General features: G+C 42.5%; 1 protein-coding gene across 6 annotated transcripts in view; it reads right to left on the minus strand.

The window, feature by feature from the left end:
• sox5 (SRY-box transcription factor 5) overlaps positions 1 to 15,641 on the minus strand; it is a 394,349-nt gene that overhangs the window by 67,078 nt on the left and 311,630 nt on the right. For all 6 annotated transcript variants that reach the window (XM_072241132.1, XM_072241133.1, XM_072241130.1 and 3 more), the window contains 2 exons: positions 11,474 to 11,654; positions 2,655 to 2,827 (listed from right to left, as the gene is read on the minus strand). In XM_072241132.1, the coding sequence (XP_072097233.1) occupies positions 2,655 to 2,827; positions 11,474 to 11,654 (354 nt within the window). The remainder of the gene's footprint in view (positions 1 to 2,654; positions 2,828 to 11,473; positions 11,655 to 15,641) is intronic.

Consider the following 15,641-nt stretch of genomic DNA (forward strand, 5'->3'; position numbering starts at 1 on the left):
GACCTTAGTTCAGGGGAGAGACCGGAGAGGGTGGGATGGTTTCCCCTGGAGCGAAGGAGGCTGGGTGGTGGCCTGACAGAAATGTGTAAGATTATGAGAGGCATTGTTCAGGCAGACAGGCAGAATTTTTTCCTTGTGGTAGAGGTATCATAAACATGAGGTCAGATGTAAAGGTGAGAGGTGAGAGAATTAAAGGGGATCCGAGGAGTAAATTTATTTATTTTTTACACAGAGTTATGGGTGTTATTTAGAATGTACTGTCAGCGAAGTAAGAGGAATCAGGGGCAATAAGTAGCATTTAGACATCACACTTAAATTGGCAAGGCACAGAAGGATATGGTCCAAATGTGGGCAAATGGGATTCGTATAGATAGAGAAAAAGGATGGAAAGGGTGTGGTGGGCTGAATGGCCTGCATCTGTACTGTACAACTCTTTGACTTTGTGACATGGATAGCAACAGTTGTAGCAGCCAGTTTCTCGCTCAGAGGCAGCTGGAGATGGGCAAAGCATGCCAGTCTTGTCACTGGCTCCCAGATCCAACAGTGTGCTTTGCAGTTCATTCAGCTTGCAGTATGATCAGCCAGGTTTCCTTCCAACGATGGCTGCCGAGGCAGCTGTTTTAGAGTGCATATGTCTGTGGACATGTACCTCTACAGTCAAGGGTTGGCTGTGATGCTGCCAATGATCAAATATCTGGCCTTACAAGTGAAGAACAATACTGAGCCCAGAGCACACTGTGCCCCTTGAGATTCGGCATAGAGGGAACAGCTGAGGGCAGGCGAGGAAAAATATGAAATTAAAACGCATGGATTTACTACGAGAATGTTGAGCAAGATATGTCAGCCTTTAAATTAGCAGGGTACTGCACTTTAAGGTAGAGACGTGCAGCAGGGAATGCTGCTGGGCATAGAAGCATGAGACAGGGGCTCTAGTGTCCTTGGCTGGGAAATTTCAGAAACGCTATTATGCCCGTGGGCAAATGGTTCTTCAACATCGCCAGCTGAGAATGGCAGACTCCTTGCTCAACAGCGCTGCCCATCCTAAACATTCTCGTCCAACCCAGTCATCCGAGGAGCAGATAACAGGATCTGAAATTGCTCACTGACCAATCCCAGTGCTGTATAATCCATGTAATGTGTGTAGCTTCTGTATACGTTGGGAGTACGTGAGTCTCCTCAGTTCCATTGACCCCAGAAGAGAAGGACACACAAAGAGGACCTTCAGCCCAGTATGGTGCCATCTTCATTTTCATCTACACGTACATACTTCTCCCTGAGGTACTTATCTAGCATTGCCTTAAGCTTATCCATGCTAAATGCTGTAATTAGCTGATTTATTTCTCCACAGTATAGCCAAAGACTCTAGCAAATTTCTACGGTTAAACTGAGGAGAGCATTCTAACTGGTTGCATCACTGTCTGGAGGGATCACTGGACAGGATTGTAAAAAAAACTGCACAGGGGTGTAAACTCGGCCAGCTCCATCATGGGCCTCATTGCAAAATATAAGTCCCAGTGGTTCACCAGCATCCTTTGGGGAAGGAGCTCTTCGATCTTTGGCCAGCTTGGCCAATACGTGTTTCCATTTTCCCATCATAATTCACTCTTATCTACCCGCAATAGCCTCTCGGACCCCTAAAAAACGAATGTATTGTGGGGAAGTACTTGCCATGGGAAGTTCCCCTCTGGTCGCACAACTTTCATGGTTACTGCCCTTTGATTGCTGCATCTGGGGAACGTGTCCCAGAAACTGTCCCCATCCTGCAGAGGTTCACGGTGGCTGCAAGAACCAACAGTTCAAGGAGAACTAAACAGGGTCAATAACTTCCCTGCTGGTAATGTACACGCCTTCAGAGTTCGTACTTAAAATATTTTTGCAGAAGCACAAATTACAATCTGATTCCCTTTATTGTTACATCACTTGTTTCCAGCAATCTTCCTTTCACTCTGACAGCTCATTACCCAAATGACATTTCCTGAATCTCACAGTCACATCCAGTAAGCTGCCATCTGTGTCCTTTTGCCCATTCTTTCACTTTCTTAAAACAAACAGCCGAAGCCTTATTGAAATCTCATTCTCCAATAGGTCAGTAATTATATAAATACATTATTAGCATGTCACTTCTAGCTTTTAAATGGGATCACGGTATACAGGGCAGCTGTGGCAGTCACTGAGATTTCTATTTGTTAGTCTCTGCTTAAAAATACACATTATTTAAAAGAGAAGTCTCAGGATTGCAAAAATAGCAGCAACAATATGTTTTACAGGCTAATGCACACTTTACAAAATCTCTATCTGGGCTGTAAATAATAATGTTATTTGGTGCAAAGCATGAACAAATTTAATTAGTAAGTCCAAACTAAATTAGGCAATATCTTCTCTCAAATATGTAAACAAAGTTGATGCTGAGTCTTTTGAATTCCACTTATTTCTGAATCCTTTGTACTAAAAATAGCACGTCCTAGTCTGAATCAGATGTTAACTTTCATTAACTGTGATCAAGTGGGGAGGAGTTGTGAACCTTGGGACTGTGCTTGGTTCTCTTCATAAAAAGAGGCATTGTTACAGAAAACACAACCAAGCAGCAATAAAATGAACAGGACTTCCGATGAAAATGAATCACACTATGTGGATGCCCAGACATTCACACTGACCTTTTCCATTCTGCAGTTATTTAGGCCAAGGGTGTTAATGACTGCAACCTTCCCGTCGAGTGCCTGCTGCTCTCTGCGAAGCTGTTCCTTCATTTGTCGGGCTTCTTGGATTGCTTTCGCCATGGCGTCATGGTCGTTCAAGTAACCCGAGGACGTGATGGAGGAGAGGATGTCTGGAATGCGGTGGAAGAGAAAGATAGGATCGCTAACTTGGGTAAACAAGTGAGAGAACATGCCATGAATCTTAAGTTTTAGAAAATTAATTTCAGGAGACACATTTAAAAAGACTCTCAGTCTTCCCTAATTCCATAAACAGAATTACCAACATTTCAGGACAATAGTAAAAAAGACATAAGGGTAAAATCCACTCAAGCCGTTTAATTCACCCCATCACTCACTATAACCATGGCCGATCCTGTGTCTCTACATCGTATTCTTGTTCTTTTGCCATTCATCTTTATGCCTTTTATAGAATCATACAGTGATAGATCCCCTCATCCTACCTCATGCAAACTGACCAAAAGTTCATCCAAGTCAATCCCAATTTCCCACATTTGGCTCATATCCCTCTAAACCCCTCCTATCCGACACAAATATCTTTTGAATGTCATTACTGTACCTGTTTTAACCACTTCCTCTGGCAGCTCAGTCCATGTATGCATGAAGAAGTTGGCTGTCAGCTCTATTTTAAATCTTTCATCCTTCACTTTAAACCTATGCCCTCAAGTTTTTAGTGTCCCTTCCTTGGGTAAAAGTCTGTGTATATTACCCCACCTTTACCTCTCATACACATCCAAAGGGTCACCCCTCAATCTCCTAAACTCCAAGGAATTACGTCAAGTCTCCCCAACTTCTTCCTATAACTCAGGCCTGCAAGTTCTGGCATTATCCTCCTAAATCTTTTCTGCACTTTTTCCATTTTAATAGTATCTTTTCAAACTTCAAAGTAAATTTTATTATCAAAGTACACATACGTCACATATAAACCCTGAGATTCATTTTCTTGTGGGCATACTCAGTAAATCCTTAGAATAATAACCATAATAAAATCAATGAAAGACCGCAACCACTTGACCATTCAACCAGTGTACAAAAGTCAACAAACTGTGCAAATACAAAAAGAAAGTAATAGTAATAATAAATAAATAAGCAATAAATATCAAGAACATAAGATGAAAAGTCCTTGAAAGTGAGCCCACAGGTTGTGGGAACATTTCAATGATGGAGCAAGTGTAGATGAATGAAGTTATCTCCTTTGGTTCAAGAGTTTGATGGTTGAGGAGCAATAACTGTTCCTGAGCCTGGTGGTGTGAGTCCTAAGGTTAACAGGATAATCAAAACTAAACACACTACTCCAAGTGTGATCTCATCAATGTCTTGTACAATTGAAATGGAACAATTGAAACTGAATGCCCTGACTGATGAAAGCCAGCATGCCAAATGTCTTCTCTATCCAGCCTATCACCAACACCACTTCCAGTAAATTATGTACCTGTACTCCTAAATCCTTCTGCTCAGCAACCGTTTTCTTTACACAGGCCATCTTCATACTCAGTCCTGATGCCGGGTTTTGACCCAAAACATTGATAACTTCTTCAGTCTGACATGCTGCTTGATCGGCTGAGTTCCTCTAGCAGATTATTTGTCAGTCTGGTAAGAATGTTGTTAGTTTCAACTTGATTTTTTTCTCGTTCTTCTAAACTTTAGTGAATACAAACTGTGAATAATCGTTTGTGGAGCCTACCTTCTCCTAAAGGTTTGAAATTTCTGTGTCATCTAGTCCTCAGTCATTGTTTTCTCCATGTCAGCCTGCACAGCAGGTTTTATAAGGATATACAATATCCAGGCCCATTTAATTGAATCTCAATCAAATAAAATCACTTTGCTGCGGAAAATGCTGGATTTACTCAGTGGATTGAAAAAGAACTAACTCCTAAGTTCCAATGGAGGGTCAAAAACCTAAAACATTAACTCTTTTTCTTTCCACAGATACTGCCTGACCCTCTGTGTACTTCCAACAAAACTTGCCTTTATTTCAGATTTCCAGCACCTGCGATTTTCTGGGTTTTTTTTGGTTCGTTTATTAGGAGGTCCTGTTGGGCACAAAGAGGATCACTGGCCTTCTCTCTGCTGCCACAAAAGTGAAGTTCAGTCCCCAAGTGTAACCCAGTACAAAACAGTAAATAAATTAGGGACGTAAAAAAAAATATCATCTTTACAAATCATCTTAAAAAGATCTTGGATTTCAAAAGTCTTCTATGGTGCAGACTCCTGATAATCCTTCAGAGCATTTTCCAAATTACATAGAAAAATTGGTGACCAGTCTTTCACAGAGTAAGTTCCTACAAACTGCAACAAGTCTCTCTGTTTTTCTGAGGGATAACCATGGGTCCCATTGCTTTCTTTCCTTCACCCTTTTGGCCACCTAATTGCAATTGGGTGCTTCAGTTTATCAGCTAAGACATCAAACAATGAGGCACAATATGACTTTAATGCCACACAGCAAGTATTAGTCTGAGTTGCATGTGTAGTTCCTCTGCATTGGAACTTGAACCCACAACCTACTGTTGAGCCAACAGTGTAGATTCCTGACATTTTCAAAATTCCAACAAAACCCAATGAACGAACAGACAAATCCCTCACCCTGTTATCGAAAGGAGCAATGTACAATTCTTCCAACTGCATGCTAATTATTAAATTTACAAATTGGCTAAAAGTGAGACATGATTTGAAAGAGAGTTTATACTCTGTCCCAAACCTATGCTTCATTAGATTTGGAAGATACTAAGATGCTCAGATGATTCTGATGCACTTTCTGGTGTAAAAAAAGTTTATTTTATCGGTCATAAGGTATTTTGAGCAAAATTCATTAATGGCTCACTGGGTTGTTGTCACTATCCCACACCAGAATCCTGACCCCCAGATCAAAGTTATTCTAAATGCAGCATGCACCATAGGCCCAGGTCTTTGGCTCAACCAACCTATATAGGCTTATGCTCCACTCAATCCTCCTGTCCATCTTTCCTCAAAAAAATCTCTCAGCTTCATCCCCTTCTGCATCAGAAGCTTGCTCAGCCTCTCCTTTACCTACATCCATACCATTTGCCTTGGTCACTCTCCATGAAGACCATTTCTATATTAACACCTCTCGCTGGCAAAGAAGTTTCACTAACCCTTACTGGATTTCTTGATGACCATCTAGATCAATAAACTCTCTCTCACAGCCAGAAGCAACCTTTCTGCATCCACTCTATCAAAAGCCTTCATCAAGTCTGCACCTTGGAAGGTCAAATTTGAAAGCAGAATATAGGGATAATGGCAGGATTCTTAGCAGTGTGGAACAGAGGGATATTAGGGTCCACATCCACAGATCCCACAAAGTTGCCATGCAAGCTGATAGGGTTGTTAAGAAGGTGTACAGTGTGCTAGCCTACATTAGTCAGGAGCTTCCGTTCAAGAGCCAGGAGATAATTTTGCCGCTCTATGAAACCCTGGTTTGACCAAACTTGGAAAATTATCTTCAGTTCTGATAGCCTTATCCTAGGAAGGATGTGGAAACTTTTAAAGTGGGTGCAGAGGAAATTTACTAGGATCCTGCCTGGATTAGAGGGCATGTCTTATGAGGATAGGTTAAGCAAGCTAGGGTTCCTCACTTTGGAGCAAAGTGGGATGAGAGGTGACTAGGTAGAGGCATACAAGATGATAAGAAGCAAAGATTGAGTTGAAAGCCAGAAACTTTTTCCCAGGTGGAAATGGCTAATATATTGGGGGGGGGGGCATAATTTTAACTTGACAGGAGGAAGGTGTAGGGTGAATGACAAAGGTGTGTTTTTGACGGAGAATGTGTGTGCGTGGAACACGCTGCCAGGGGGTGTGGCAGAGATTCATCAGGGGCATTTAACAGTCTCTTAGATAGGCACATAGATGATAGTAAAATAAAGAGTGATGAGGGAGGGAAGGGTTAGATTGATCTTAGATAGGAGTAGAAAGTTGGCACCATATTGTGGGTTGACAGGTCTGTATTGTGTTGTAGTGTTCTTTTTTTTAAAAACCTCCACCTCAAGGTAAAAGAAACTCAGTCATTTGTTGTCCTGGTATGTTCATCTTTGTGCCTTTTTTAGTATGATTCTTGTAAACCTTCTTTGTATCCAGAACTTCCATCAACATGGGAGTACTGTATTGTGTGACAGAGATGATAATTTTCAGTTGCGATGTTTAGCTGGTGTCTAAACTTTCACAGAAACCCCAATGATCCCACGGTTCCATTTAATTATCCTCCGTTCCCAGCTGATATTTATCCCCAACCAATATCAATAAGAACATCACAGTTATATTGTTGCCTGTCCAGCACTGCTGAGTGAAGACTAGCATTGTATTTTTTTCTCATTGTGGAGTAAAAAAACACTGGGAAGGAGTTTTACAAAGATATTGCTAGGATTCGGGATCATGAGTTCTGGTGAGAAGTTGTGCAGTCTTGGACTTCTTTGCTTGAAACCTACAAGATTGAGGGTGATGTTATAGAGGTGTTCAAAAGCATGAGAGGTTTATAGAGGGTGAATTCACATAGTCCTTTTCCCAAGGAAAGGGAACTAAAAATTAGAAGACATCATTTTAAGGTGAGAGGTGAAAGATTTAGAAGGGAGCTAAGGGTGAATTTCTTCAATCACAGGATAGTGTCTATATAGCAGGGGAGGAGAAGATGGTGGCGTGACGCAGCGCGCGCGGCCGCTCCGAAATGATATCGTATTTGTTAAATAGGGGCTGATTTAATGGGGATAGATGTGAGAAGCACAGAGGAACATCTGGAGAAACTTCTGAAATGCCCGCTTCGTTGCCGCTGCTACTGTGCGGTCGAGAATCTCCGGAGGGGAAGGCCCCAAATCCTCGGCTTTGCCTGTTGCTGGGGCCAGGGTTGAAGCGCTCGGCAGAGATGGTGCTCGGTGCTTGGTGTCGGAGGCTCGAAGTTTTCGGACGGACTCAAGAGTCGGCTGTGGTGGGGTGCTTCCAGGGTGCTGCATCGGCAAGTTTGCGGCGCTGGAAGCTCATGGCAGGGAGAGTTTTTCTTCCTTCTGCCGTCTGCGTGAGATGATGGGACTCTCGAGAAACTTCGAGAATTTTTTTACCATGCCCATGGTCTGTTCTTATCAAATTACGGTATTGCTTTGCACTGTTGTAACTATATGTTATAATTATGTGGTTTTTGTCAGTTTTTTTAGTCTTGGTTTGTCTTGTGTTTCTGTGATATCATTCTGGAGGAACATTGTATCATTTCTTAATGCATGCATTACTAAGTGACAATAAAAGAGGACTGCGTGTCCTCATAATCTAATCTAATAATATGTAGGCAGATACAATAATATTTTAAAATATTTTAGAGGAGGGGTTTAGAGGGATATGAGCCAAGCACTGGCAAATAGGACTAGCTTGGTGGGCACCATGGCCAGCATGGACAAGATGGGCTGAAGGGCCTATTTTCATACTGCATTACTCTATGACGCTATGGTAATAATAACTACATGTTACTCATTAAAATGTCCTAAGAGTGTGAAAGGCTGTCATAACATCAGAGAAAAAAATCCATTTGGATGATCACATCCAGGGAAGCAATCCCACAAAGGAGAATCTCCGTCTGCTTTTATACCAATACCACCTCATTCTCTCTCACATCAACTCCTCCTTGATACTTTTGGATGTTACCTTGCACTACAAGGTAGGTTGCAAAGGCCATTGAACCAGTCAAAACACATTTAAGATAAGGAAGGAAACAGTGAGATGTCATAGAGGGAAGTGCAAACACCGCACAGACAATACCAGGAGACAGGAACCGGGGTCACCGGAGACAGCAGACCATAAAACACAAGAGCAGAATTAGCCATTCAGCCCATTGAGTCTGATCAGTCATTCTATCAAGGCTGATTCATTATCCCCCTCAATCCATTCTCTTGCCTTCTCCCCTTAGTCTTTGACATCCTTAAAAATCAAAAATCTCTCAACCTCAACTCTTAATATACCCAATGATGGCCACTGCCATCTGTAGCAATGAATTCCACAGATTCTCCACCCTCTGGCGAAAGAAATTCCTCTTCATCACTGTTCTGAAAGGACATCCTTCTATTCTGACGCTGTGCCCTCTGGTGCTAGACTCTCCCACTATAGGAAACATCTCCATGTCCACTCTGTCTAGGCCTTTCAATATTTGACAGGTTTCAATGAGATGGCCCCTTATTCTTCTAAAAGAAGGAAGCCCTGAGCTCTGGCGCTTTGAGGCATTAGCACTATGCCTGTGCCATTTTGCTACTCTGTATAAGCTCAAACTCTTAGTATTTCACTTTGTCTCACACAAAAGCACCGTAACTGATAATAATATGTTCCTAATCTATGCTGTGACCTTTTAGTCTGAAAATGCTTCTACCCTGTAGAGCTGTGGGAAAAGTCATAAATGAGTTACAGCGAACAATAATCACCTACATTCCTCCACCTTTATCCTGCATGCCTCTCTGCAAGTTTTTACAAGTACAAGAAAAAGTGAACAAAACAAAAGTAAATAGCAGCTGCTGTAACATCACAGGAAAAGAATTGACCTGGATTTTCTCCCAACATGCTACTTCATGCCCCAAGCATCGTTAAAGTCAGGATTCATATCATAAGATGCAACTCAATTGTGAGTGGGACCTCCTGCCCTCTCACTGTATTGTCAAGTTTACATAGAACACAGACAATCTACAGCACATTACAGGCCCTTCGGCCCACAATGTTGTGCCGACCATGTAACCTACTCCAGAGGTTGCCTAGAATTTCCCTACTGCATAGCTTCTGCTTCTCTAAGCTCCGTGTACCTACCTAAGAGTCACTTAAAAGACCCGATTGTATCCACCTCTACTACTTTCACTGGCAATGCATTCCACACACCACCACTCTCTGTTTGAAAAACTTACCCCTGACATCCCCCTTGTATCTGCTTCCAAACACCTTAAAACTATGCGTTCTTGTGTTAGCCATTTCAGCCCTGAGGAAAAGCCTCTGACTATCCACATGATCAATTCCTCTCATCATCTTATACATCTCTACCTGAACTGTTCAGAAACACGACTGTGGTTTGCTGCTAGCAGCTGAATCTGGCAGCGTGCAGCAGTGGAGAGGTGAAAGTGAAAGTTGATTCATTGTCCAAGTATGTGTGCAGTGTGTCACCATATACTACCTAGAGATTCATTTTCTTACAGGCATTCACAAGAAAATAAAGAAATACAATAGAATTTGTGAAAATCTTTGCATGAATAAATACTGACAAACAACCAATGTGGAAAAGAAGACAAATAATTGAAAAAAGATCAATAAGCAATACTGAGAGCATGAGTTGAAAGTGAGCCTGTAGGCTGTGGAATCAGTTCAGAGTTGAGGTGAGTGAAGTTATCCATGTTGGTTCAGGAGCCTGATGGTTGAAGGATAATATCTGTGCTTGAATTGAATCTGGTGGTGTGGGACCTAAGGCTCCCTCACCTCCATCCTTAGGCGGGAGGGAAGAGTTGAGAAAAAGGGTCCAGGCTATTTGGCCCATTAAGTTTAAACTGACAATTAAGCACTCATTTACACCAATTCTAATTTACCACGCCTGCATCCCAATCAAACACTTCCTGCCTCCAACGGGATTTTATCACTAACTCACAGACCAGGGGCCATTTACTAAGACCAGTTAACCTATTGACCAGAGACACAAGGGACTGTAGACACTGGGATCGGGAGCCACAGTCTGCTGGAAGTACTCAGTGGGTTGAGCAGCATGTGTGAAAGTAAAGAAATGGTTGGCATTTCAGGTCGAAACTCTGTAGCAGGTCCCAGTGCAGGGTCTTGACCCAAAATATTGATAAACCCTTTCCTCCCACAGATACTGATCAGCTCACTGAGACTCTCCTGCAGCTAGCTCATTGTAGATTATTGACCAACCTATCTTTGGATATGGGAGGAAATTGGAGCACCCGGGGGAAGCCCTGCCACCACAAGAAGAGCGTGCAAACTCCACATAGACAGCACCCAGGTCACCATCAAACCCAGGAAGTCATAGGTATGAGACAGCAGCTCTTATAGAGTGTAACAATTCTGAGGAAGGCAGGGAAATATTGAAGCATGAGACACAGTTGCCATGCAGACTGAATGATGTGATATGGTGGTGTGTAAGAAAGAGATAGGGTGCTGGAGCAGGGGAAGTAAGAGGAGAGAGATGATGGTTCTTGGGTGAGTACCAGCAACTACCAGGGGTACATTCACTGATGGCAATTGTGATGTTGGATGGAGTTAACCACTAAGGTGGAGGAGAGAATGGGATACAGGGGGTGGTTGTCAGCAACACAAACCCAGCGATTTTGTCTGATGTGCAGATCACTGGAAGCAATGCACAGCTGGGCCATCTTTGGAATGCAAAGCATCTGACTCAGTGAGAAATAAACATACACAAACACACACACACACTTGCACAACACACACATATGTACATGCACACACATCCGCATGCAACACGCACATACATATACACACATGCGCAAGCACATACAAACACATGCAGAACATGCACATATACACACAAAACACACCCACATACGTACACACAAAAACAAGTGCAGATATATATATCCACTCTACCACACAGAACCCTGTGCAGATGCACACACAAAGACCACACATGCATACACAGAGCGCATACACATGCACTCATGTACAAAAAGTGCACACAGAGACAGATACATAGTGCATGAACATACAACACCAACATAAACAGAGACATGCCCAAACACACAGTGCACGAACTAACCGGATGGATGACGTACCTATTGAAGTCATTCGGCCAGGAGTGCCGCTTAACGTGGTGGAGATGGCGGGCTTGAGGTGGCCAGGACCTGTGCTGGCTTTCAGAGTGGGGATCGGTGGGGAGCTCGGTGACGCCGGTGACTTTGTGGGATCAAAAGTTTTCGGCTTGGCTGAGAGGTTCAGTGGCTGTGTCGCCTCATCCTAAAACAAAAACAAAGTGAAAACCCATACAGTCAGTGTGGAAGGAACAGCCAGAGCTCATCACAAAGAATGCAAGTATTTATTAACTGATGTGGCTTATGGCTCAAAAAACCAATAAACAAGAAGATTTGGCAGCCTTCTTCATAAATACTAATTTTGCCACTATCAGTGCGCATAATGAGAATCAAAGAGGTACATTCAGTTGCAAAAACATGCTTTATAAATTAATCAGTCTGCTGATATCATTCTCTTGATGAAATAATTGCATCAAATTAAGATGGGGCTTTCACATGACGGAGCAACTGAATCAGATAAAGCTCCTCTGGCAGCTGTACCGAAACACTCCTGGACTGATTAATAAGATGGCAATTAGTTCATCGAGAGGGTGGGGGTGGAGTGCAACGAGAAGCAACATCTTGTCCTTATGGCCCATTTGTTACAGTGCGTAATCAGCAAGGTTCCTGGAATGTAGGACAGTTGGTACCAGAAGAATGGAAAAGAGCAATTAATCCCACTGTCCAATCATTCCATTAGATAATGGCTGATCTCTATCCTAAAATCACTCACCTCCATTTACCAGAACCCTCAATGCTTCAGTGTCATTTCTGTTAGTTTTGGTTGTCCATCCCTCAAGATGTAATCACACAAGTGACCCAATTTTCCAAACAATGGACTTCCATGGAAAATAATTAATACTTTTCTAACCTGCCTTTCACCTCACTTTCATGATACCCTGAATGGCTTCTTGTCTAATGACACATGTTTTTGCACTGCTGCCTCTTTAGTCACTTAAGAAATGCAGCAGCCAACTTGTGCACAGAAAGCTCCTGCAAACTGCTGTGATAACGATCAAGTCATTTGCTTTAGTAATGTTATTTGGGGATAAGTACACGTCAGGATAATTCCTCCAGTCTTTTTTGAGTGTAAGGGGGTTTCGTCTCTTATGTTACTGTGTAGGCTAATTAAAATGGCTTCTTTGTTACGTTATACTTGGGAATGCTTCTTTATTACGTTAAACGCTGAGAAAGCTTTGCGCTAACAGCTTGTTGTGGGTTAGGGGGTAATAAGAGGATGTTATGAACCAATTGGGATAGTTGTTATGACTTTGGTGTATCTGGAAGATTTGTATGCGTGGGGTTTTGAGGCAGAAGGCGGGAGAGAGAGAGACAGAGGATGGAGCAGGTGCTGTGAGTCTGCTAACGGGCTCGGACACCGAGCGGGGCATTCAGCGAGGAGAGGAGACGGAGACGGACTCGTGTGGAGCGTCTGGTCGACCACCGTTGTTGGTCCCAGACGGCCGGTCGAGGTGGTCCGAGGGGAGACTCAGGGTGAAGAAGAAGGTCCTTGAGCTCCAACTGTTTTGTGCATGAAGAGATTGAAGTTTGATAAGTGTGGCACCTTTTATTCTCCTTTTATATTTTATTCTCTATTAATTATATAGTTCCAGTAATATCTATAAACTGTAAATCATTTATTCGTATCTGATGTATTGTCTGTTATTTGGGTGGGGTGGGGTACATCACACAGCATCCACACAAACTAATTACCCAGTCTGCCGGGGCCGAGGGCTGTTTCCCTAGACGACAGCGAGCCGAGCGACCCTGAGGCTGGCCAGGGGGGCTACATGACATTATGCAATAGGATTGTTTACAAAAACTGAATTTCATTAGGAGTTTGAGGTGATGCGGTATATCACCAAAAACTCTACCAAATTTCTACAGATGTACCATGGTGATCACTCTCACTGGTTGTGTCACCATCTGGTCTGGAAAGGGCACTGCGCAAGATGGGAAAAAGTTGCACAGGGTTGCAAACTCAGTCAGCTCCATCATGGGCACGAGCATCACCGCCCCCCACCCCCCCGCCCACCACCAAGGGTATCTTCAAAGGGTTCTCCCTCAGAAAGGCAGTATCATCATTAGGGACCCCCATAACCCAGGACATGCCCTCTTCTTGTTACTACCGTCAGAGCAGATGTACAGGAGCCTGAAGACACACACTCAATGTTTACGGAGCAGCTTCTTCCTCTCTGGCATCAGATTTCTAAATTGATAGTGAATTAACCCATGAACATTAACTCACTATTTTTGTTTTTTACACTATTTATTTAACTACAATGGTAATATTTTATTGTAATTTACAGCATTTTGCATGTATTGTCTTGTACTGCTGCTGCAAAACACCAAATTTCACAACATACTGTATGTCAAGTGATAGTAAACCTGATTCTGATTCTGAAGTGCTTGAGAGAGTGATCTGGCCCTTGGTTGATGCCTCTTTGAAATGTGGGCCCCCCCCCGCCCCCCGAGAGGACAGCACGTCCTCAGCACAGCAGTGGAGCCACGGTCTGGGGTCCGGATCGGTGCTCTAAACTGGGAGTTGGAATCCGAACGCAACTGGTGGGGAGCTTCAACTTAAAGAATTAACTAATTCCTGAATGGAAATTAACAATCAAAACTGCATAATGACAACTGTGAAATAACCAGACTTGGTCATTAGGATGAAAAAGGCTGCAGTTGACTTTCAGCTGTCTCCGAAGTTCAAAGGAAATCAAGGATGAACAGTATGTTTTGGCGTGCGATGAACAAATAAATTTCTATAAAGTCTCACAGGATGGTGTCAGGCTAAACTTTTATGATCACATTCTTAAACTTAACCCACAATTTTTGACCCACAAGAACTCTGAGGATAGATTAGGACTTCAGATTTTGCATTGAGAATAACTTGCTTTCTTTCAGCATCTGAGGCCGATGCAAGTTCCTACAGCTGAGTTATTGGTCATTCATGTCAAATTGGTGTTTGTGTGGTGAAGGTCACAGATTTCCCAGGGGTCACTTGTCCCCTTAATCGCTGAATAAATTCTAACCTATCATCAGCATCTTAGGAAACAATCACAGCAGCTGAATCTTATGTCCTTAAATGCTCAAGATGTTCTAATGTAATCCCAAATTTATTAATTTCAAGTAACATCATAACTGTTGAGTAAATCTACACTAACTCTTATTATTCTGTGCTATTTAGGTGACACTATATTTGAAGGACAATCCAGTCTTTCTCTAAATGCATTCAATTTTTGCTTGATAGTCATCATGTCTCCTTGCCATTGGACCACAAAGTGGAAATCAAGAAATCACGTCCTGGTAACCATGCAGATTTTGGGAGAACTGGAGACTCAAAACTGAACAGAAGAATGGAGAGTAGATAGGAGCAGGAGTCAGCTGTAATGTTCTTTAACCTTGCTCTTTCATTCAAAAAGTAATGCATGAGATCTTGGATTTTTGTAATAGAAAGGAAATAATGAAATTAAGAAGATGGCTCAGGTGCAATTACTTAGAGCTGACTTAGTGGGCCTGGTCTCTTCTGTTCCTACAAGCTTAATATCCTTAAAGTGGATTGGCTACTACAAGCCAATAACCCTTTGGGTCTTCCTTATAGAAATAGCCCATAAGAAAGGTTAAATCATTGAAAGAGATCCAAAAAGTTAACATGTTCACACAAAGGAAATGGGTGAGACTGTCAAGCCCAAAGCCCCCAGTGACATGGTGCAGAGAGAATTGGTAAATTGGTTTATTACTATCACATGTACTGAGGCACAGTGAAAAACATCTCTTGCATACCATTCATACAGATCCATTCATTACAACAGTGCATTGAGAGAAAACAATGGAAAATAATAACATAATTCAGAATAGTGTTTCTGAGAAAGGTACAGGCAGACAATAATGTGCAAGGTAGAGGTGAGTCGCAAGTCCATCTTATCATCCTAGGGAATCACTCAATGGTCTTATTAGAGTGGAATACAAGCTGTCCTTGAGCCTGGTGGTATCTTTCCAGGCTTTTGTATCTTGGGAGGAGGAGTGGGAGAAGAGAAAACATCCAGGGTGGGTGGAAGCTTTGGTTACGTTGGCTGTTTTACCAAGGCAGCGGGAAGTGTAGACAGAATTCATGGAGTGGAGGAAGGTTTCCATTGGGAAGAAAAATCTAAAG

This window comes from Mobula birostris, chromosome 23 (genome assembly GCF_030028105.1).
Source record: "Mobula birostris isolate sMobBir1 chromosome 23, sMobBir1.hap1, whole genome shotgun sequence".
Taxonomy (NCBI): domain Eukaryota; kingdom Metazoa; phylum Chordata; class Chondrichthyes; order Myliobatiformes; family Myliobatidae; genus Mobula; species Mobula birostris.